Genomic DNA, 23,651 nt, shown 5'->3' with positions numbered 1-23,651 from the left:
CTATGGCAGCTTAGGAAATATAATTCTTCAATAACAAGACCTGATCCAGGGACTGCAGAATGGTTGTTGTGTTAGCAGGCATGAAAAAAACACTCACCTCATTGTACAACTTCATCAGTGCTTTTAGGTGACCAGAGGCACTGTCAACAAGCAGTATTGTTTTGAAAGAATTTTTTTTTCCTGAGGAGGTCTCAAGAGTAGACTTAAAATATTCAGTGAACCATGCTGTGCACAGATGTGCTGTCACCCAGGCCTTGCTGGCCATTTATAGATGAAAGACGAAATATATTTAGCATAATTCTTAAGGACCTAGGAGTTTTAAGAGTACTAAATGAGCACTGGTTTCAACTTAGAGTCACCAGTTGCATTATTCCGTACCAAGAGAGTCAGTGTGTCCTTTGAAGCTTTGAAGCCAATGACTTCACTTCTCTAGCTATGAAAGTCCTAGACAGCATCTTCCTCCAACAGAAAGCTGTGTCATCAACATTGAAAATCTGTTTAAAGTAGCCTCCTTCATGAATTATCTTAGCTAGATCTCCTGGATAACTTGCTACAGCTCCTACATAAGCACATGCTACTTCATATTGTACTTTCATGTTATAGAGATGGGTTCCTTAAACTTCATGAATCAACCTCTGCTAGCTTCAGACTTTTCTTCCACAGACTCCTCATTTCTCTTGGCCTTCAGTGAATTGAAGAGGGTTAGGGCCTCACCCTGGATTAGGCTTTAGCTTAAAAGAAAGTTGTGGCTACTATGATCTTTTGTCCAAATCACTAAAACTTTCTCTACATCAGCAATAAGTCTGTTTGCTTCCTTATCATTTGTATGTTCACTAGAATAGCACTTTTTATCTCCTTTAGGAACTTTTCTTTTACAGTCAAAAGTTGCTATTTGGTGCAGGAGACCTAACTTTCAGCCTATCTTCGCTTTCAACATGCCTTCCTCAATAAAGCTTAATCATTTCTAGAAGCTTAATCATTTTTGATTTAAAGAGACATGCAACTCTACCTTTCACTTGAACACTTAAAAGCCACACTATAGAGTTACGTGGCCTAATTTCAGTATTGCTGTCTGTCAAGGAATAGAGTCCCAAAGAGAGGAAGAGAAATGGGGAAAGGCCAATCGGTGGAGCAGTCAGAACACACGTAACATTTATTAAGTTTGCTGTTTTATCTGAGGATGGTTTGTGGCACACCAAAAACAATTAAAATGGTAACATCAAAGATCACTGATCAGATATCACCATAACCAATATTTTTTTTTAATTTTTATTTTTTAATTTTTATTTTTTTAATTTTTATTTATTTACGATAGGCACACAGTGAGAGAGAGAGAGAGAGAGAGGCAGAGACACAGGCAGAGGGAGAAGCAGGCTCCATGCACCGGGAGCCTGACGTGGGATTCGATCCCAGGTCTCCAGGATCGCGCCCCGGGCCAAAGGCAGGCGCTAAACCGCTGCACCACCCAGGGATCCCCACCATAACCAATATTAATAGTAGTGAAAAAGTCTGAAATACTCCAATAATTACCAAAATACAACACAGAGACATGAAATGAGCAACTGCTGTGTGAAAAATGGTGCCAAGTTGTTTGACACAGGGTAAAAAATACAGTTACTGGAAAGCATTATAAAGGGACGGCCCCATTAAGCAAGGTATGCTTGTAAAGTGAAGCTGAGGCCAAGGTCTGTAGCAGCCAGTGGGGAGAACCATTCCACAAATAGTAGGACCTCATAGACAAAGACGACAAACACTAGTTTAAAAAACAATCCCCAAAAAAAAAAAAATAAAAAAAAATAAAAAAAAAAATAAAAAACAATCCCAGACACAAACATCACAAGAGCAGACACTCCAAGTTTCATGTGCCGACATCTAGTTGGAGGTTTGGGAATTTTTTGGTCGCTTTTTTATAACAATCTTTAAGGTATATTTATACATAAGGAAAAACTTCTCTTCTTCTGTCATGGGATATAAATATGCCCTAACTTATTAGTAGTAAAGGAGTATGCTGGTCTCTATAAACCAGGGGGTGTCAAAATGTGCTCTGAGAGCCCCAGAGAGTTCATGGGGGCCTGAAGGGGGTTACTGTAGAGTTGGGGTTCCTAGGGCCCAGACAAATTCTGAAGAGAGCTTTACTTTTGTGTGTTTTGCACACTGTGCTCCCATGTAAGGTCTGGTTTGATGAATATATTTAAATGCTTTAAACATTTTAAATGTGTGAAAATTACTGGTGTATATCAATGTCTCTCATTAAATGTATAGTAAAAAAACAATGTGTGTATTTCTAATCTGCCAAACCCATATTTCTGAAAAATATAAAAATCATGCACCTGATGTTATAGCAATGTCGAATTGCTATAAGTTTTTAAACATTTACTCTCACTTTCTGCACTCAAGTCACTGCAGACCAGAAACATACTTCCAACTGACATTAGTTTGCAAAATCTAAGGTCATTTCCAATCAAATATGACATTAATTCAGAATTCAATTAGTAAGTATAAATAAACTGTTTAGATATGAAAGGTGAAGAAATTGGGATGCCTGGGTGGCTCAGCAGTTGAGCGTCTGCCTACAACTCAGGGCATGATCCCAGAGTCCGGGATCAAGTCCAACATCAGGCTCCCCACAGGCAGCCTTCTTCTCCCTCTGCCTATGTCTCTGCCTCTCTGTGTGTGTCTCTCATGAATGAATGAATGAATGAATGAATGAATGAAAGAAAGAAAGAAAAGAAAAGAATCAAATGTGATTCTAAATTTATGAAAGTTTTTTTAACTAGGTAATGCTATAGAATAATTATCATAAAAGCACAGAAATTTAACTTCTATAACAAATACAGTTTGTAACAGAATAACAGATCTCAAAGGAGCAGTTACTCCCAACCTAGGATGTTTCAGAAATTTGTAGGGGGAGTTTCTGGTTCATTTGAGGACACCATTAGCATTCATAGGCAGGAGCAATGGATACTAAACATCCTGAAATAGGTAGGATGGTCTATCAATGAAGAATTGTCTCACACAATGTCGAATGTCCTAGCATATATGCATACGGGTGAAAAAAATTATTTATGATTACCTGAGTCTAAACTCTGATTTTATTTTATATATAAAGACATGGGCAGCCCCAGTGTCTCAGTGGTTAGCGCTGCCTTCAGTCCAGGGCAGGATCCTGGAGACCCAGGATCAAGTCCCACATCGGGCTCCCTGCATGGAGCCTGCTTTTCCCTCTGCCTGTGGTCTCTGCCTCTCTCTCTCTCTCTCTCTCTGTATCTCTCATGAATGAATAAATAAAATTCTTAAAAAAAAAAAAAAGACAAAGTGCTTTTCCACGCTAATATAGGAATAGGAATACAGAAAACTAGGAAAGAACTACTACTTAATTTTGTTGAGAACTCTATCAAGAGCTTGTCACTATTTTAAAAGACCATTTAATTGACAAGAACACCACTCAAGGGATCCCTGGGTGGCGCAGCGGTTTAGCGCCTGCCTTTGGCCCAGGGCGTGATCCTGGAGACCCGGGATCGAATCCCACGTCGGGCTCCCAGTGCATGGAGCCTGCTTCTCCCTCTGCCTATGTCTCTGCCTCTCTCTCTCTGTGTGTGACTATCATAAATAAATAAAAATTTTAAAAAAAGAACACCATTCAAGAGATTTAGATCACCAATATAACAGATCTATAACCGTCTGCATATATAGCTGTTGCATTCATAATGATTACTTATGCCTCTGACTACTTGGTTATGTCACTGAGTGTGGTTACATCCAAGCACTTATATAATGAAATAATAGCATTTTATTTTTTCACTACTTTATTCTTGTTTATAGTTCAACTGGTCAGTATACTGATAGCCTAAAAATTATTTGTGTAGGTAGATTTTATTTTCTATGAATTTTGTTTCAGGATAGTCAAAGGGACATTACAAAATATGTTATAAAAAAGGGGGACTGGAAAAAAAAAAAAAAAAAGGGGGACTGGGTTTAATAGAGTTGAGAATCACTGACAAAAATGTTCCTGAGAATAAATCTAATCTGTAATTACTGGTACAAGGGAAAATGTTCTTTCTAAATGATTTTTATTCTAATAATTTCTGTAATGAGAAACTTAAAAGGTATCCATCAAAAATGACGTCAAAGATGACAACTAGCAAAAAAGAAACATGATATTTCCTATGTATGCATCATCATTACAGAATAAACCTTAAGGTCCAACAAACAATACTTAAGCCTATAATACTATGTTCCAAAACCCCAGTTTATATAGTAAACTTAAAAAGAAAAAGGCTAGGGGCACCTGGATACCTCAGTCAGTTAAGCATTCGACTCTTGATTTTGGCTCAGGTCATGATCTCAGGGTCTTGAGATTGAGCCCTGTGTTGGGCTCTGCCCTGGGCATGGAGCATGCTTGAGATTCTATTTCCCTCTCTCACCCTCTCCCCTTTTTTTCTTTCCTCTGGGGAGGGGGGCTGGGGAGGGAAGGCTAACATTTATTTAATACTTTTTTATGTATCAAGCCTTGATTTAAACACTTTGTATTAATTTGTTAATGTTGGCAATAATCCTACGAAGTAGATACTGTTATCAGTTCCATTTGCATGTGGCAAAACTAAGGCTCATATAGGTTAGGTAACTTGCTCAATATATCACAGCCAGAATGGTAAGACTCCAAAACCACCCTTGTAATTCTAGGTGAATCTGTTATATGACTGTGAGCAAATCAGAAACCTCTCTGTGCTTTGGTTTTCACATCAACAAAACTGAACTGCTAGGAAGAGTAAATGAAATTAACTATGTACTACTATCACAATTTACTGTACTGAATGCCTACCCCTGCATAGTAAGAGCTTAATAATAGTAATCACTGTTATTCTACATGTATTCTACACCACTCTATGATGATGGTTACTGCTATTCTATATTCTATTCAACTGCACATTATTCTTTAATTATTTTACTTACAATGGAATTCTAAACAAAATTCCAGTATTAATATTTTAAATGCTCTTTTTGTCTGTCTCATATCCTAAAATATTTGGAAATAATTACCAATTCTTTATCACCTGACCCAGCAATCTAGCTTCAGGAACTTAAACTCAGATATGCCTGCACATGTATGAAATCACACACGTACAACACTACTTACTACAGAATTGTCTGTAAAAACGAAAGATCAGAAACACCCCAAGTGTTCATCAAGAGAGAACTGGCCAAATACATTTTAATTACATCCATACAATGGATAGTATATGGATATCATTTTCAAAAGGAAAACAGAGGGGCACCTGGGTGACTCAGTCCGTTAAGCATCTGCCATGGGCTCAGGTCATGATCTCAGGGTTCTGGGGTCAAGCCCCACATGAGGCCCCCGGCTTGGCAGGGAGTCTGCTTCTTTCTCTGTCCCTCTCCCCCACTCATGCTTGCTGTCATGCATGCACCTGCACGCTTGCTCTCTGAAATAAATAGAACCTTTTAAAAAGAATAAATAAAAGGACAATAGAAAAAACAAGAATGAGGAGGCTTTCTCTCTGTACTGATATGCAAAGATTGCCACAATCCACATTCAGTCAAAAAAGCAACACGAATTGGGGGGGGGGGGGGGGGAACAGTCTTTTCAAAACGGTGCTGTGACAACTGAATATCCACATGAGCAATAATGAAATTGGTCCTCTACCTCAACCACATTAAGAAAAAAAAAAAAAAGAAAAAAAGAAAAACTCAGAATGGATCAAAGATCTAAATGTAAAAGCTACAAGTATAAAACTCTTAGAATAAAACAAAAGCATAAATCCTCATGACCTTGGATGAAACAATGGTTTCTTAGATACAACACCAAGCGCACAAGCAACAAAACTAAATACAGATAAATCGGACATGATCAAAATTTAAACATTTTGTGTTTCAAAGAAAACAATCAAAAAAGTGAAAAAGACAATCCGTAAATGCAGAAAAAAGTGTGTAAATCATATACTTGCTAAGGGACTTCCATCTAGAATATATAAAGAAGTATTAACAACTCAGTAACAAAAAGACAACCCAATTAAAAACAGGCAATGGATCTGAACAGTTATTTCTCTAAAGAAGGTATTCAAATGGCTAACAAGCATGGGAAAAGATGTTCAACATCATTAGCCACCACAGAAATGGAAATCAAACCCACAAATACCACTTGACACCCACTAAAATGGCTAACTAGAAGAGGAAGAATAACAAGCACTGACAAGTATGTGGAGAAACTGGAAACCTCATTCACTAGTGACAAGAATGTAAAATGGTATAACTGCTATGGAAAACAGTCTGGCAGTTCCTCAGATGCTTAAGTATACAGTTACCAAAGGATCCAGCAATTACATTCAGTAGGGTGTACTCACTAGAACCGAAAACATATTCACACAAAAACTTGTAAAAGTCTAAGTCCATAACAGTCTTATTCATAACAGATAAAAGGATGAAACTATCCAAATGGTCAACTGATGGAATCAATAAAATGCATTATATCCACACAATGGACTGCTATTCAGCAATAACAAAAAAATTAAGTACTAACACATGCTACAACATGGATGAGCCATGAAAAATTATTCTAAATGAAAGAAGCTAGTCATCAAAGACCACATATTATTCCTTTATATTATGTATCCAAAATAGGCAAATCTATAGAGACAAAAAGCTAGTAGTTCCCTGGGACTGGGTTGGGAGCGATATCCAAGGAGCACCGTGTTTTTTTCTAGGGTAAGAAAATGTTCCAAAATTGATTGTGGTGATAGATGTACAATTCTATGAATATATCAAAAACCACTGAATAGTACATTTTAAGTGAGTAAATTGTATGGAATGTGAATTATATTTCAATAAAACTGTTTTTTTTTTTTTTAAGATTTATTTATTCATGAGACAGAGAGAGAGAGAGAGAGAGAGAGAGAGAGAGAGAGGGGGGGGGGGCACAGGCAGAGGGGAGAAGCAGGCTCCCTGCAGGAGCCCAATGTCGGACTTGATCCCAGAACTCCAGGAACACGCCCTGAGCCAAATGCAGACACTCAACCTCTGAGTCACCCAGGTGTCCCAATAAAGTTATTTCTTAAATAAAGAAATGAAGTCCATCAATGAATCTTGAGAACATTGTAGTAAATGGAACAAGACACAGAAGATCACATTTTATATGATTCCATTTATGTGAAATATCTAGAATAGCCAAATCCATCGGGACAGAAATTAAGTTCTGATTACCAGGAGGTGGGGAGAAGCAGGAATGGGGAGTGACTCCTAATGGACATAGGACCTCTTCTGGGGGTAAGGACAATGTTCCAGAATTAGATAATGATGGCTGTATCATTTTGTGAATATATTAAGAGCTGCTAAATTGTATACTGTAAAAGGGTGAATATTATTAGCCTCTGTGGATTACATTTCTATTTTAAAAAACAATATAAATCAGCTAAGTCTGTAAGTAAACATAATGTGTTTTGTAATTTTGTAATTCTCTAATATTTATTACGCATGTAATTTCACATTTCCCTTTTCTGAAATGCAGGATAAAAGTAGTCTTTCCTGCCAATCTATTACCCCAAAGTGTACAAACTAAAATTTCTCAATCAGAAATTTTTGTTTTTCCTTTAGGTAAAAGAAAGATTGAAAACTGCTAGTGTTTTTTTACTACATTCATGATTGGTCTTAGTATCTTTAACACCTTAAAATTTTCTGACTTAAAATAAATTCTGGAGTACTCTTGGCCTTCAAACCAGGAAATGAAACCATGCATTCACATAAAAAAATCTGTGTGCAAATGTTCATAGATGCTTTATTCATAATAGCCAAAAACTATAAACTGCCTAGATGTCCTTCAACAGGTGAACGGTTAAACTTTACACGTATACACCATGCAATGCCACTCAGCAATAAAAAGTAATGAACTCTCAATACATGCAACAACTTGGATAAATCTCAGGAGGGTTATACCAAATGAAAAAGGCCAATCCCAAAGGTTACATACTGTATAGTTCTAGTTACATAACATTTTTGAGAACAAATAAAACAAAAATTGAGAATTGGAAAGCAAATTAGAGGTTGTCAGAAGTTAGGGATGGCTACAGAGGAATGTAGTCAGGAGAGAGGTGGATATGGTCATAAAAGGGCAATAGGAGGCATCTCTGTGATTCAACTGTTTAATACCTTGATGTAGTAGCGGATATATCAACCTAAACACAACGAGTACAAGAAAAACCAGGGCACTGTGAGTAAAATCTGTAGATTGTATCAACAACAGTATCATGATCATGATACTCTACTACAGCTCTGTGAAGTGTTAACCACTGGGCAAAGCTGCGTAAAAGGTACATCTATGTAAAGGGTAATCTCTCCATATTCTTTCATACAGTCACATGTGACTCTACACTTACCTGGATAAGAATTTTAATTAAAAAAAAAAGTGCAGATCATTGTACATGTATACCTACTTATGGAGTAGAAGTAAAATTATATTTGTTAATATATACATAGAGGAACAGTGAGGGATACTGAAAATGGTTATCTTAGGGTGGGGAGAAGTGGGGCACAGGATTAGGAACAACTTTTCAATGCATTAATTTTCATACTATTTTATATTTTGAATCATGATCATATACTACACAAGGTCAAAAGATAAGTAAAATATTAAAAATAACTTTTGTAGAAAAAGAATCTTAATATAGTAACAGTCTACTACTTTGGAAAATACTTCAATTTCAGTTATCCTTACCTCTAACCTCTGTGTCTGATCCTTGCCCAAAAGGTCACGGACTTCCTCATTATATATTTCCAAATATGACACTCGAACCAAAAATCTATAAATAAAACATCATTTTAAAAAGCAGAGAAATATTTATGAGAGCTATTTTCAAATGTGTTTAAAAGTTTTATACATATATGCCTTCCTTGTGCTTGTACTTCTCAATCTATTAGAAAATAATTCTTTTTTACCTTGTATCACCCTCTGCTTTAGCAATGTGACCAAATATGTGAGCAAATGAATTTGGAATAATTCCTCTAAGTTCAGGAACTGCTCGAACACCTTCCATGGTAAAAGTTTTGCCTGTTCCAGTTTGTCCATATGCAAAAATAGTCCCTGAAAATTAAGAGAATCAGTTACTTTTTGGAGTCTAATGCTACAGAACAATAGCTCTTAAAAGTTATTCCTTTGAGACACTGTGATGTGATTTCTTCCCTGGATTTAAAATTTATTCAAGTACAAATTTCACTTTTATTATCGACAATGACAATACATACTCTTTGCCATATGAGCCAAGCACTGTTATAGTTCTAGAGTCAATGAGATATTGACCATTAATTAAAAGCATCCCGCAAGCCCTAAATGCAAAATTTTACACTATGGCTAATTTGATAAGAAACTGACTGTAATGCATATGTTAATTACTGAATGTGGACATTAAATTAGAGAAGGTAGTATAATTGCAGCAAGGAAAAAAAAATTGCAGCAAGGAAATAATACAGGTTCTAGAACGGAAAGACCTCAGTGTGAATCCACACATCTGCTACTTTTCAGTCACCTGAGCTTAGACAAGAATCGACCCAGAGATTGTCTCCTCAGTGGTAAAATGAGGACAAGAATAACTCCCTGACATAAACAGTAAGAACAAATAAAACAATTTACCCCACTTGATCAGCATGATGCCTAGTCATGTACAAGTAAACGGCAGGGTTTTTTCTTCTTAATCCTGAAACAAGTTCCTTTTAAAAATATGTATTTTTTTAAAGATTTTATTCATTTATTCATGAGAGACACAGAGAGAGAGAGAGGCAGAGACATAGGCAGAGGGAGAAGTGGGCTCCATGCAGGGAGCCCAAAGTGGGACTCGATCCCGGCACTCAGAGCTCCAAAGGTAGACACTCAACCACTGAGCCACCCAGGCATCCCTAAAAATATGTATTTTTTAAGTAAAAGTTGTAAGAAATGGAGGAGTTTGAAAATGTGACATTTATTACTGGTAATTGTAGATACAACTTAAACTTTCCAAATACCTAAATTCATTCAACAACTATGTAGCACACACCTGAGTATGGCATTATGCTAGGCACTGAGGACAGAGTGACAAATAAGACCAACATAATCCTTAATCTTCTGGTATGCATAACCTTGAAGAGGAGATACTGATCAAATACTTTTTTTTTAAGATTTTATTTATTTATTCATGAGAGACACACAGAGAGAGGGAGAGACATAGGCAGGCTCTGCACAGGGAGCCTGATGTGGGACTCAATCCCGGGACCCTGGGATCATGGCCTGAGCCGAAGGCAGACACTCAACCACTGAGCCACCCAGGCGCCCCGATACTGATCAAATACTTATAAGCAAGATGAATGTTGGAAATGAGAAATGGAGTTCTAGCTGAGAGTAAAGGGATGTAGTCCAGGCAGAAGAAATAATATAAGAGGGAAGTGGAGGGAGGTCAGGAAAGGTAAGGTTTAAGATAAAATCTGAAATATGAGTAAGAGTTACACAGCAACAGAGGGGACAGCAAGAAGCAAGAAAGAGAAGAGAGGTTTTGAGGACTTGAAATGAGATCAGAATGGAAGAAACAGATGGAAAATGAAGGTGGATGGAAACAGAGAATAAAGATATCAGCAGGGGCCTCAATGCACACCGCCATGAAGACCATACTAAGATTTTAAGAACTTATCCTAAAAGCAAAGTGAAACCACAGAATATTTTTGCAGGTAGAAGTGACACCAAGATCACTAAGGCTACCCTGTATACAAGGAACCAGAAGAAAAGCAAGGGGAGATGTGAAGAGCTGGAGTAGTTAGCCACGTGAGAGCTAATGCTGACAACAGAAGGCAATATGAAAGGTGGAAGGATTTCAGAGACATGCAACCATTAGAAGCAACAGCATCTGGGAAATAACTAACCAGGAGACCAGGGAAAAGGAGGAATCCAGGATGACTTTCAAATTTCTGTCCTGAACAAGGAGATGTATGGCTATGCCGTATACTGAGATGGTAACCACCACCAGAAGAAATGATGGTTTGAAAGGAAAGATAGTGAATTCAGCTGAGGGCCTACTGAGCTTTAAGTGTCCATGACACATTCAAATGCATGCGTTAAGCAGGCAGGTGAAGGAATGAGATGTATTTGGCCAGTAAAGCCCTGGGAGCAGGCACAATTTCTGCAGGAGACAGCACAGTGTGAGAATACAGCACAAACAACATTTTTTAACTACTTCCACTCCATGCAGGTAACCTCTTACATCACCATCACTTTCAGGACTTTCTGTGACAACCATCACAACACTTAATCACAACAGAAGCCATTTTTTACACATGGAATAAAAAAAGTCTTATTTTTTCCTAATTCACTAAGTGTTTCAAACTGTGTCATTAAGAATGTAATGTACTAATCTTCAAAAGAGCTGAAAATATTATGAGTGCACAGACCACACGTGAGAGCTGACACATGGCTGTCATTTCCTGATCATATGTTATGAGCTAGGCCATGTATTTTACACACATCCTCACTGAATTTTCTCCCCAATCCTAAGAGTGAGGCACTATTTATACTCCCATGCTTTAGCTAAGGAAACAAAGGCTTACCTTGTTCAATGTCTTAGTAAGTGGTACAAACAACCTGTGAATACAGTCCATTTGGCTCTAGAGCCCTTATTTTTTAGAAGTATGTAATGGCCAAATTTTTTAAATTAATTCCTAATGTAATTTCTATGAATTCATTAAATATATGAAGATTACTGACTTTAAAAGAATAGTAATCTATAATTCTAGAGCCAAGAATCCCCTAGAATAAAAGAATCTCATCTCATTTTCAGAGATGAGATTCTATATTTCTAGTTTTTGTATGTCCAACTTAACAAATCTAATGCTAATATTTCCTTCAATATGGACATCTCTTAAAACTTTACTTTTTATTTTTTTATTTTTTTTAAACTTTACTTTTTAAAAACTAGAAATGACCTGAAATTTTATCAAAAATCAAAAAAAACCTCCCCATTTTTTACTATATTTTAAAAATGGTAGAAGGTCTACCAAAAATCTGCATATAGATGTTTACAGCAGCGCATATTCTTAACTACCAAAACTTGGAAGCAACCAAGATATCCTTCAGGAGGTAAGTGAATTGATAAACTATGGTACATCCAGACAACAGAATATAATCAGCACAAAAAAAGATACAAGCTATCAAGCCATGAAAATACATGGAGAACACTTCAGTGCATATTACTAAGTGAAAGAAGCTAAACTGAAAGGTGATATATATATATATATACATACATGATTCTAACTATATGACATTCTAGAAAAGGTGAAACTATGTAAATGAGTGTTGGAAATGATGAACATTTATATACATTTATATACAGCTGATGAATCATTAAATTCTACCTCTGAAACTAACAGAAAAAAAAAGAACTGAAAGAATCAAACCATTTTCAAGTAACTGTAACTCGGGAAAAAGCTCAAGAATATTTATAGGAATAAAAAAATAAAAAAATAACAAGAGCCAAGGTAAAATTCACAGTATATGGCAACTAACCAAAATTTGCCAAGCTTGCAAAAAAGCATAAAGATACAATTCATAATGAAGAACTCCATCAATCATACCAATTTAGAACTGATACAAATGTTAGAATTATCACACAAGGACATTAAATGAGTTATTAAAATACAGTTATTAAAACTGTATTCTACATGTTAAAAAGTTAAGTGGAAACTGTGGACAGAAGTCAGGAAGAACTTGGATGGAAGATACAACAAAGACCCAAATCAAACTTCTAGGGACGAAAACTACAATGTTTGAGATGAGAAATATAATAGATAAGATTAATGGTAGATTAGACACTGCAGAATAAAAGATCATTAAACTTGAACATATATCAACAGAAACATAAAAAAGGTAATACAGAGAAAAAAAACAAACAGCATCAATGAGCTGTAGAACAATTTCAAGCAGCCTAACATATACGTCATTGCAGTCCCCCAAGAAGGGAGCGGGGAAAGGAAAAACATTTGAAGAAAAAATGGCTGAAATTTTTTCAAATTTGATGAAAACTACAAATTCACGGATCCAAAAAAGCTTAAATGAACCGTAAGCACAGAAACAAAGAAAAATACACCAAGGCATATCATAATCAGAATGCTCAAAACCAGGGATGTAGAAGAAAATCTTAAAAACACCTGGAGAAAGACACTTATGTAAAGAAGAACCAAGATAAAGAAAAGAGAATTCCAGTAGGAGAAAAAGCAAATGAGAAGACAGTAGAGGAATATCCTTCAAGTAGTAAAAGAAGAAACTATCAACCTAAAATCCCATATCCAGTGAAAATTCTTTCAAAAACAATAGCAAAATAAATACCTTTTAGACTACAAAAGCTGAAAGAATTCATCACCAGTCGTTCTAAGAAACATTTAAGGAAGTTTTCCAATGCAGAAAGAATGATACTAGATGGAAATATGGATCTACATGAAGGAATAAAGAATACCAAAAGTGGTTAACTGTATAAGAAAATATATGTTTTTACCTATTATTCAAATCTCTTTAAAAGATAACTGATGCATTAAACAAAAATAACAATGATGTGGTTTGGAGTTTATAACGTGTTGAAGTAAATGTAGGACAACAAGAGCACAAAACTTGGAAGGAGACAAGTAGTAAAACCTTTTTCTAGGAATGCCTGGGTGGCTCAGCAGTTGAGCATCTGCCTTCAACTCAGGGCATGATCCTGGGATCCAGGATCGAGTCCTCCAATGGGCTCCTTGCAGGGAGCCTGCTTCTCCCTCTGCCTGTGTCTCTGCCTCTGTCTCTCTCTCTTTAAAAAAAAAAAAAAAGCAGAGACAGCAAGACTAGGTAAAACAAAACAAAACCACTACCAACTGTACAATGCTATGCTGTGCAGAAGGGAGCTAACAACAGATCTGGGGCTGCTATTCTTTGAGAGGCCTGCTTTCAAGTTTGGCCTTTGACTACCATTTGGGAATTTGGATTTGGGGAGGGTTCTTACCAATCCCTAACAGGTAAGAGTAGCTCATCATGCCAAAACTGTTTCTATAAACAAGGTGGTTTATGCTAAACCCCTGCTTTCCTTCTAAGAGTCTGGGATCTTGGCAAGTGGTAGGTTGAGGGTGCCGACATGAGCAGGCTCCAACAAAAACCTGGGACACTGTGCTGCCTACAGAGCTTCTCTGACAGATATGATTTCCCAAGTACTGTCACATTAAATGGTAGAAGAATTAAGCACAACCTGTGTGCCCACTAGGAGAGGACTCTTAGGAGTCTGAACTTGGTTTCCTCCACACTTTACCTCATGCACCTCTTCCATTTTCCCCATGCTGTTTTTTGTTTTCTTCATTTTTTTGTATCTTTTTTATTGTAATAAACCAAAGCTGTAAGTACAATTATATCCTGAGTCCCCTGACTTCTACCAACCTCTGAACTTGGGGTAATCTTAGTGATCTCCAGTATAACTAGGTACTAGAAATGCACTTGCATTACAAAAATACAAATATATTAAAAGTAAAAAGATGAACAATGATATACCACGTTAACATTAAATCAAAAGAAAGTTAGAATATCTATCTAAATTCATATTGAAGTAGGTTTCAGAGTAAAGAACATTACTAAAGACAAAGAGTAATTTCACAAGGAAAATGAGGTTAATGCATGAAGAAGACTTGAAACTCTTAAGCATTTATGCACCTACTCACAGGGTTTCAAAATACATCAAATAAAAAGTGATAGAACTGAAAGGAAAAGGCAAATAGAAAAACATAGTAAGATAACTGAATATCCCTCTCTCAGGAACCAATAGATCAAGCAGAAAATAATTAAGTAGATAGAAAATTTGAATGACACTACCAAGTAAATTGATGTAAAGAATATTTATAGAATGCTCCATCCAACACAGTCTTTTCATGAATATACATACATTTAACAAAAAACTTCATTCTGGGTCATATAACAAGTCTCTAAATTCAAAAGATTCGAGTTTTACATACTATGTTCTCTGACTAAAATGGGATTAAACTAGACATCAGTAACAACAGAAAGATCTCTGGAAAATCTCAAATTATCTGGAAACTAACACATTTCTAAACAACCCAAGGATCAAAGAAAAAATCAAGAGGGAAGGGAGAAAGTACCCTGCACTGCATGAAAATGAAAACACAGTATGTCAAAATATGTACAATGCCACTGAAGCAGTACTTAGGGAGTAATTCATAGCATTCAATCTCTATATTAGAAAGTTAGGGCAGACTGGGTGGCTCAGTGGTTTAGTGCCGCCTTCAGCTCAAGGTGTGATCCTGGAGACCCAGAATCAAGTCCCACATCAGGCTCCCTGCAGGGAGCCTGCTTCTCCCTCTGCCTGTGTCTCTGCCTCTCTCTCTCTGTGTTTCTCATGAATAAATAAATAAAATATTAAAAAAAGAAAGAAAGTTAGAAATGTCTCAAAACAATGACCTCAGCTTCCACCATAAGTAGAAAAAGAGGAATAAAGTAGGAGGAAAAAAATAAAGATCAAAGAAGAATATAAAGTGTAAAAAAAAATAATAAAGGAAAATTAATAAAACCAAGTCAATTCTTTGACAAGATCAACAAAATTGATAAACCTCCTACCATACTAATCACAAGAAAAACAGATGACACAAACTCCATCTATCATATACCATAAATCAATATCCAATTACATCACCACATTCTAACACAAGAATAATAGAGGATTGATATAAACAACTATCTGCCAATGAGTTCAACAACTTGGATGAAAGAGACCAATTCTATGAAAGATAAACTTTCAGAGCTCACTAAAAGAAAAATAAGTAACTCAAAAAGCTCTGGGTTATTGAAGACAGTGAATCTTAAGTTAAAAACCCACCCTTCTCACAAAAAAAAAAAAAAAAAAAAAAATGCTCCAGGCCTATCTGGCTTCACTGGTAAATTCTACCAAACATTTAGGGAAGCTGTAACACTAATTCTAGACAAATTTTTCCACATGACTTAAAAAGAGGGAATACTTTCCAACTCATTCTATGAAATTGGCATTATTATCCTGATACCAAAACCAGATAAAGACATTACAAGAAAACTCCTATATCCCTCCTGAACACAGACACACACACATAAATTAAAATTTTAGCGTATCAAATCTAACAACATACAAAATGATAATATGCCATGACCAAGTGGCATGGCCGGTTTCAATTTAAAAATCAATGTAACTAAACATAATAACAAACAAAAAGATGATTTCAATAGGTGCAGGAAAAAAATGCATTTGATAAGATCCAAAATCCATTCCTTAAAAAAAAAAAAAAAAAGAATAAGAGGGGAACTTTTTTTTTAAGGGGAACTTAGGTAAAAATCTACAGATAACATCATACTTACTGGTAAAACAGTGAATGCTAAAATCAAGAACAAAACAAAAATGTTCACTCTCATCACCTGTATTCAACACTGTACTAGAGATTCTAGCCAAGGCAATTCGGGTAACAAAAAGATGGGAAACAAAGAAACTGTACTATCTTTATTTGCAGATAAAATACTTGCATATAGAAAACACTCTTGCATATAGAAAATCCTAGGGAGCTTACCAATAAATGAGTAAAAGCCTACCAGAAATAATAAGCGAGGGTACAAGGTCAATATATAAAAATCAATTGCAAAATACAATGCGCTATCATTTCATATCCACTATGGTGGCTGTAACCAAAAAGACAACAAGTTTTGGCAAAGATGTGAAGAAATTGGAAACCTCATACATTGCTGGTGGGAATGTAAAAATGGTGCAGCCAGCCACTATGGAAAACAATCTGGCAGTTACCCTTTTGACCCAGCAATTGCACTCGTAGATATTTACCTAAGCAAAGGGAATACATACATTTATACAAAAACATGTACAAGAATATTCATAGCAACACTTCTTAATAGTCAAAAAATGGCAACAACCCAAATGTTTATCAACGGATGAATGGATAAATAAGACAGAGCATATCCATAAGATGGACTATTAACTGATCATTAAAAAAATGCAGTCCTAATACATACTATAAGGTAGAAGAACAATGAAAACATGTACCAAGTAAAAGAAGAGATACACAAAAGACTATATGATTCTATTTATATGAAATGTCCAGAACAGGAAAACTTATACACATTAGAAAGTAAATACATAGGTGCAAGTATAAGAGGAAGCAAAACTGGGAGTAACTGCTAATAGATACAGAGTTTCTTCTGGGGGTGATGGAAATGTTCTGGAAACAGGTAACAGTGATATTACACAACACTATGAATATACTGGGCAGCCCAGGTGGCTCAGTGGTTTAGCGCCGCCTTCAGCCCAGGGTGTGATCCTGGAGACAGGGGATCAAGTCCCACGTCGCGCTCCCTGCATGGGCCCTGCTTCTCCCTCTGCCTATGTCTCTGCCTCTCTCTGTGTGTGTCTCTCTCATGAATAAATTAATAAAATTTTTTTAAAAAGTACTATGAATATACTAAAGCCCCTGACTTGTATATAGTGAAATGGTTTAAAAAGTGAACTCTATGTTACCTGAATTTTATCTTGATTTAAAAAAAAAAAACCCTAAAATAATCAATTGCATTTCTAGTATCAAAATGTACAATTCTAAGAATGAAATTATAAAAACAATTCTATATACAAAAGCATCAAAAATAGTAATACACTGTATGTTAACTAGAATTTAAATTTAAAAAAGAAACAGGTAGGGCACTGGGGGGGCTCAGTCAGTTAACTGTGTCTGCCTTTGGCTCAGGTCATGATCCTGTGGTCCTGGAATCAAGCCCGGCATCAAGCCCACATCAGTCTCCACTGCTCAGCAGAGACATCTGCTTCTTCCTCTCTTTCTGCCTCCCCCATTATGCATGCATACACATCCTCTCTCTCTCTCTCTCTCTCTCACTCACTCATTCTATCTCTGTCAAATAAATAAATAAAAATCTTAAAAGAAAAAAAAGGAAACAGGTAAAAAAAAAACCCACTTAGGAATAAATTTATGAAAAGCAGCACAAGATCTGTACATAAAAAACTACAACAAAATACAGAGAGAAATTAAACAATAAATAAATAAATGGAGAGAAATACCATGTTCTGGATTAGAAGACTCAGTATGGTCAGAATACAATTCAACACAATCCCTACCAAAATCCCAGTAGTTTTTCTTTTTTGTGGAAATTTACAAGGTAATTCTAAAATTTATATGAAAATACAAAGAATCCAGAAAAGCCAAACAATTTTATTTTTTTTAATAAATTTTTTTAAATTTTTTATTTATTTATTTATGATAGTCACAGAGAGAGAGAGAGACGCAGAGACACAGGCGGAGGGAGAAGCAGGCTCCATGCACCGGGAGCCCGATGTGGGGTCCGATCCCGGGTCTCCAGGATCGCGCCCTGGGCCAAAGGCAGGCGCCAAACCGCTGCGCCACCCAGGGATCCCGCTAAGGATAGTCTTAAATAATGGTGCTGCAACAACTGGGTATTCGTAAGTAAGAAGGGGGGCGGGGGAGGAAAAGAACTTACACCCTTACCTCACTCCATATGTAAAAATTAACTCAAAATGAATCATAGACCTAAATGTAAGACCTACAATGTTTACAACTTCCAGATAAAAACATAAGGGAAAATTTTTTTGGTTTTGGGTTCAGCAAATACTTATTGGCTGTATCAATGAAAACATGATAAAAGAAAAAAATGATAAACTGGACTTAATCAAAACTCAAAATCTTTTCTCTTCAAAAGACCATTAAAAAATGAAAATACAAGCCACATACTGGAAGAAAATATTTCCGAATATTTTCACTTACCCAATCAAAAGATTTGAATACAGAACATATAATGAGCATGACTCAATAGTAACATAGCCAATGAAACTGAAAAATGCGTAAGATATTTTTTAAAAATACAAAAATATAGAAGTATGGGATTAAAAAAAAAATAAGTACAGGATTAGATGTTCGACATTGTTTGTAATAGAGAAATACAAGTTAAAACAATGAGATACCACTACAGATCCTCTAGAACAGCTGTAGTTAAAAAGACTGACAATCTAAATGTTGGTGAAAAATGTAAAGAAACTAAAGGAACCCTCATAGCACACTGGTGGGGGGGGGGAATTAATAGTCACCACTTTGGAAAATAGTCTGACAATTTCTTCAAAAGATAAACATACATTAACCATATAACTCACCAACTCTACTTCTAGATATCTAGCCAAGAAAAACTTTAAAACTTATCTGCACAAAGAACATTCTATAAAACGATGTTCATAGCAGAACTATATACAATCACCAAAAAAGTGGGACAATCCAGATTTCCTTCGAAGATATAAAAGGTGGTATAGTATATTCAAACAATGCAATACAATTCAGCATTAAAAAGCAACAAAGTAAAAAAAAAAAGCAACAAAGTACTGATACATACAACAACATGGATGACCCTCAACAACATTATGCAACTGAAAGAAAATAGGTAAGAAAGATGAGATAGGGTGTAATTTGATTTATATGAAATTTCAAGCAAAGATAGAACTATAGACAAAAGCAGGTCAATGGATGCCTGGAGGTGGGACTGCAAAAGGACATTAAAAAACAAAAACAAAAACTGGAAGGTCATCAAACTGGGTTGTGGTGGTTTCACAAGTGTATGTATTTACTACAACTCACCAAACTATGCAACTACAATAGATGAATTTATACGGTATTAATTCCTTGGTAAAGTAGTTTTAAAGAGTGAACAATATACTCACCATTGTAGCCTTCAAGAACAGAATCAATAATAGGTCTTGCAGTTAAGTTATAAACATCAAGTTGTTTACTCTCTGGTCCAAAAACAGTATCAAAAGTAAATGTCTTTGGAGGTTCATTGGAAGAATCAGTCTTATGTACAGTAATAGTTCCCCTCATCTCATCGACACTGACAGCCTGTTTATAGCACATTGATTTCTCTCTCTCGTTGAGGGGCCGGCACCTAACAACGACCTTCACATTATCACAGCTCTCAGGCTTCTCAGATTTATTGATCTGGTGGAGAAAATATTCACAAATAATAAAAAAGCACATTTACTTTTACCTTCAGCAAATTAAATTTCAAATCTGAAAAAGGCTACTGTGCCATCCCAGTGCCTTGTATATATTAAGCACTCCACAAGTTTCTGTTAAATGCAATTAAAGATCTTACGGATATATAAAAAAGGTTAAAGATATGAAAAGGTAAATAGGTTTTTTTTTTTTTACAGCACAAATGATGGGAAATAAAACCTAATTTACATTTATAGTAAATAAATGCTGTTCAAGCAGAAAATTAATCAGTATATTACAGACTGTCCTCCTGCATAAAAATCCCTGACTGAGTTTCCTACCTGACGGAAAACACATTTGAACATGGTTAACAACTTCAATCAAGACTAAAGTAGTAGGTCTTGTGTTCCCCTGAGACTTTTTATTTTTCTACAAGGCATCAGTAAAATGTTGTTTTTTTTACCATGTAACTATATATAGTCTATCTTCTCCATAGAAGATAACATGAAACACAGAAAACAAAGTCCAACCGCAGAGAGAAATGTTTTAGTATCTCTCTAACCTTATGAACATTTGTATACGTAAAGTTTCAACTTCTGGAATTTTGTGATTAAGAATCTATGCTAAAATATAACCCCAAACAAGGACACATGCACTACGATTTCACTTACATGTGGAATCTAAAAAACAAGAGATAAACAAAACAAAATTCTGCCTAGAACAGACTGGTGGTTGCCTGAGGGCAGTGGGGTACAGAGGTGGACAAAACGGGTGAAAGGGATCAAAATGTACAAATTCCCAGTTATAAAATAAATCATGTATAAACAATAAATAGCACTTTGATTAAAGTCAACAGTACAACACAGCATATTTGAAAGTCACTAAAATAGTGTATACTGAAATTGCTCATCATAAGAAAAAAAATTTTGTGACTATATGGTGATGGATGGGGATTATTAGACTATGGGGATTATTTCACAAGATACACAAATATCAAATCATGTTGCACAGGTGAAATTATTGTGTTTATGTCAATCACACTTCAATTAAAAAAATACAATCCTGTTACTGAAGTTCAATAGTTTAGCTGAACAGTATCGATACAACACACTTCTCCCCATCTTTACTTTCACCACCTAAGTCTAGGTCACCATTATCCCACCGTAAACTATAAACCTGCATCTAGTTAGGTTCTCCTACAGTCTCTTCTCTACAGGGCAGTTAGCTTCAACACAAATTTAATCATATTGCTCCCTTACTTAAAACTTCTCCATGGTTTTCCACAGGTCTCAGGATAAAAATCAGTCCTTAAGTTGGTTTGTAAGACCTGGCTCTGGCCCATGTCTACTTGTCCAGTTTTATTTCACAAGTTACCCTGCTTGGCTTTCTTAGCCACAGCCACACCGGCTTTTTAAAAGCCTTTACTTGTAAACATGCTCTTTCTTACCACAGGCCTTTTCATGTGCTGTTCTTCTGCCTAGAACATTCCTCACTCCCACCTTCACTTATTCTCAGATCTCAGCAAAACAGCCACTTCACTCAGGAAGACCCTGACTAGTTCAAATCCTGGTATAGGCCCTGAGAGCACCCTTCTCCCTCTGCCTTCTACAACTGTTTTTTTTTTTTTAAGATTTTTAAAAATTTATTTATTCATTCATGAAAGACAGAGAGAGAGACAGGGACACAGGCAGAGGGAGCAGGCTCCATGCTGGGAGCCCGATGTGGGACTCGATCCCCAGTCTCCAGGATCATGCCCTGGGCCAAAAGCAGGTGCTAAACTGCTGAGCCACCCGGGATCCCCTACAACTGGTTTCAAATCAACTTTTGTTTGCTTCTTATTGTATTAATGTCTGTCCTTTCTGTTTTCACCAGAGGTTGCAAACTGGTAGTCAAGAAGCTGAATTCAGCTTCACATATATCTTCTGTATAGCTCATAGCATTTAACAACATTTTTGAATTAGTTGCTAGAATTTAAAAATGGGGAAATTCCACCAAATGTCAGTTTCCAGATTCCCTTGGAGGGCGGGGGGGGGGGGGATGATCTGACATCTGCAGGCCAGCATTCCTATATGGGAACACTTTACCATTCACCAGAATCTACTTTGTTTTATACCACCCATTCCCTTCCTTAATGGTAAGCATCTTGTCTCTATCAACATGCGTTCCACTTCTGCCCATTGAAGGCAAGTTTCTGTCTTCCCAAGTTCAAGAATCTGGCTGGCTTTGCTCAAAATTTTACCTCCAGGGCCCAACATGTGGTTGATGCCAAGCATCTGCTGAATGAACTGAAAAATAACTTGAAAGCAACGACACGGAACAAATACTGGGCATTTCACGCTAAATGTCAAGCACCGTCCTTCAACGCCGCGGTGCGTTACTTTATCTCATCCTGGTAAAATCCCATGAGGAACAGTTTAATTATGTGGGAACCAAAGACCCAGAAAGACGAATAAGCGTCCCAGGCCTCACAACCAGGAGGAAACCGACCCAAGCTCAGGTGTTCTCCGTGGCCCGACGGTGGACTTAGGACGCCCCCTATTAAGGTACGGTAACACCCTGCCAAATCCTACAAGACAAACATATACCCACCCCCCTCACACACAAAGACACCTCCGGGTTACATTCCGCACCGTAAGCTCGGGCACCACCGCCGGGACCACAGTGGAGCAGAAGCAAGCAGCCCCCGGCTCCGCGGGTACCGACCCAGCAGGTGCCGCGCGCGGGCCCACCGGGCGCGGCCGCTCCCAGTCGCCCGACTCCGCTAGCAGGGCTGGGAGCGAGAGCGCATCCCCTGGCGCCGCGCCTTTATGGCAGGCAGCGCAGGCCCTGCGGGATGCAGCACCGCGAAGGCGCCGGGGCCCGCCCGGGGCCGCTCCCAGGCCCCGCGGGAACCGTGCGGGCCCCGAGCCCACCCGCCAGGTTCCCCAACCGCTCCCGCCCGCCGAGCCCGACCCTCCCCGCCCCGCCCCGCCCCGGCCGCCGGCCCGATCCGCGCCTCCATGGCAACGGCCGCGCCCCCGAGCCAGGCCGCCGGGATGAGGAGCCCCAGCGGTTGAGCCACTCTCCTCACCGGCATGGTGGCTCCCTCCGGTGCCCGGCGGAGGTCCCCGCCCTGGGAGTGCCCGACGGCGCCGGGTTCGCGGGAGACGTTTGTCAGAGATCGCCGAAACACCGCCCGGGCGCTCTCGAGACTGCGGCTCCTCGGGCGAGAGCAGGCAGTGCGCAAGCGCACTCCGCGCTCGCCCCGCCCCATCCCCGGGCCTCTCGCTTCCTCGGCCTCCGGAGTTGCGCCTGCGCGGAGGCTTTCCGAGTCCGTCTCCCAGGACGCCAGGCTGAGGCCGCGCCTGCGCAGTGCCGCCGGTCGGCCGCTTTATCAATCTGGCCCGCAGTGGGGCGGAGACACCTGGCTACCTACCACCGGTGGACCGAGGGAGGCGCACCTGGATCGCACGGTCAATCTTCTGTCTCTTGCAATACTCCAGATATTGAAAACAACCATAGCAAAAAATTAAAAATTAAGAAAAAGCAGTCGTACATTGTGTCCATCTGGAGAGCTAGAGACTTCGCACACATGAATGCGCTTGGTTGCTGATTTGTTTATAAAATCCTTGACTCTATTACAGATGAAG

The 23,651-nt window shown here is 37.8% G+C and overlaps 1 protein-coding gene across 2 annotated transcripts in view; it reads right to left on the bottom strand.

The window, feature by feature from the left end:
* The window catches only part of KIF3A (kinesin family member 3A), a 55,824-nt gene extending 32,586 nt beyond the window's left edge, over positions 1-23,238 (bottom strand). The window contains exons 1-4 of one of the 2 annotated variants that reach the window (XM_041763641.1): positions 23,093-23,238; positions 19,752-20,025; positions 8,947-9,091; positions 8,726-8,810 (exon numbers count right to left, since the gene is read on the bottom strand). In XM_041763641.1, coding sequence (XP_041619575.1) covers positions 8,726-8,810; positions 8,947-9,091; positions 19,752-20,025; positions 23,093-23,098 — 510 coding nt within the window. In that variant the 5' untranslated portion in view covers positions 23,099-23,238. The remainder of the gene's footprint in view (positions 1-8,725; positions 8,811-8,946; positions 9,092-19,751; positions 20,026-23,092) is intronic. The other variant, XM_041763640.1, reaches the window with a different exon arrangement.
* Between the last annotated feature and the right edge of the window lie 413 nt (positions 23,239-23,651).

Source organism: Vulpes lagopus, chromosome 7 (genome assembly GCF_018345385.1).
Source record: "Vulpes lagopus strain Blue_001 chromosome 7, ASM1834538v1, whole genome shotgun sequence".
NCBI classification, from domain to species: Eukaryota; Metazoa; Chordata; class Mammalia; order Carnivora; family Canidae; genus Vulpes; species Vulpes lagopus.
This window is presented reverse-complemented; position numbering and strand designations above follow the sequence as displayed.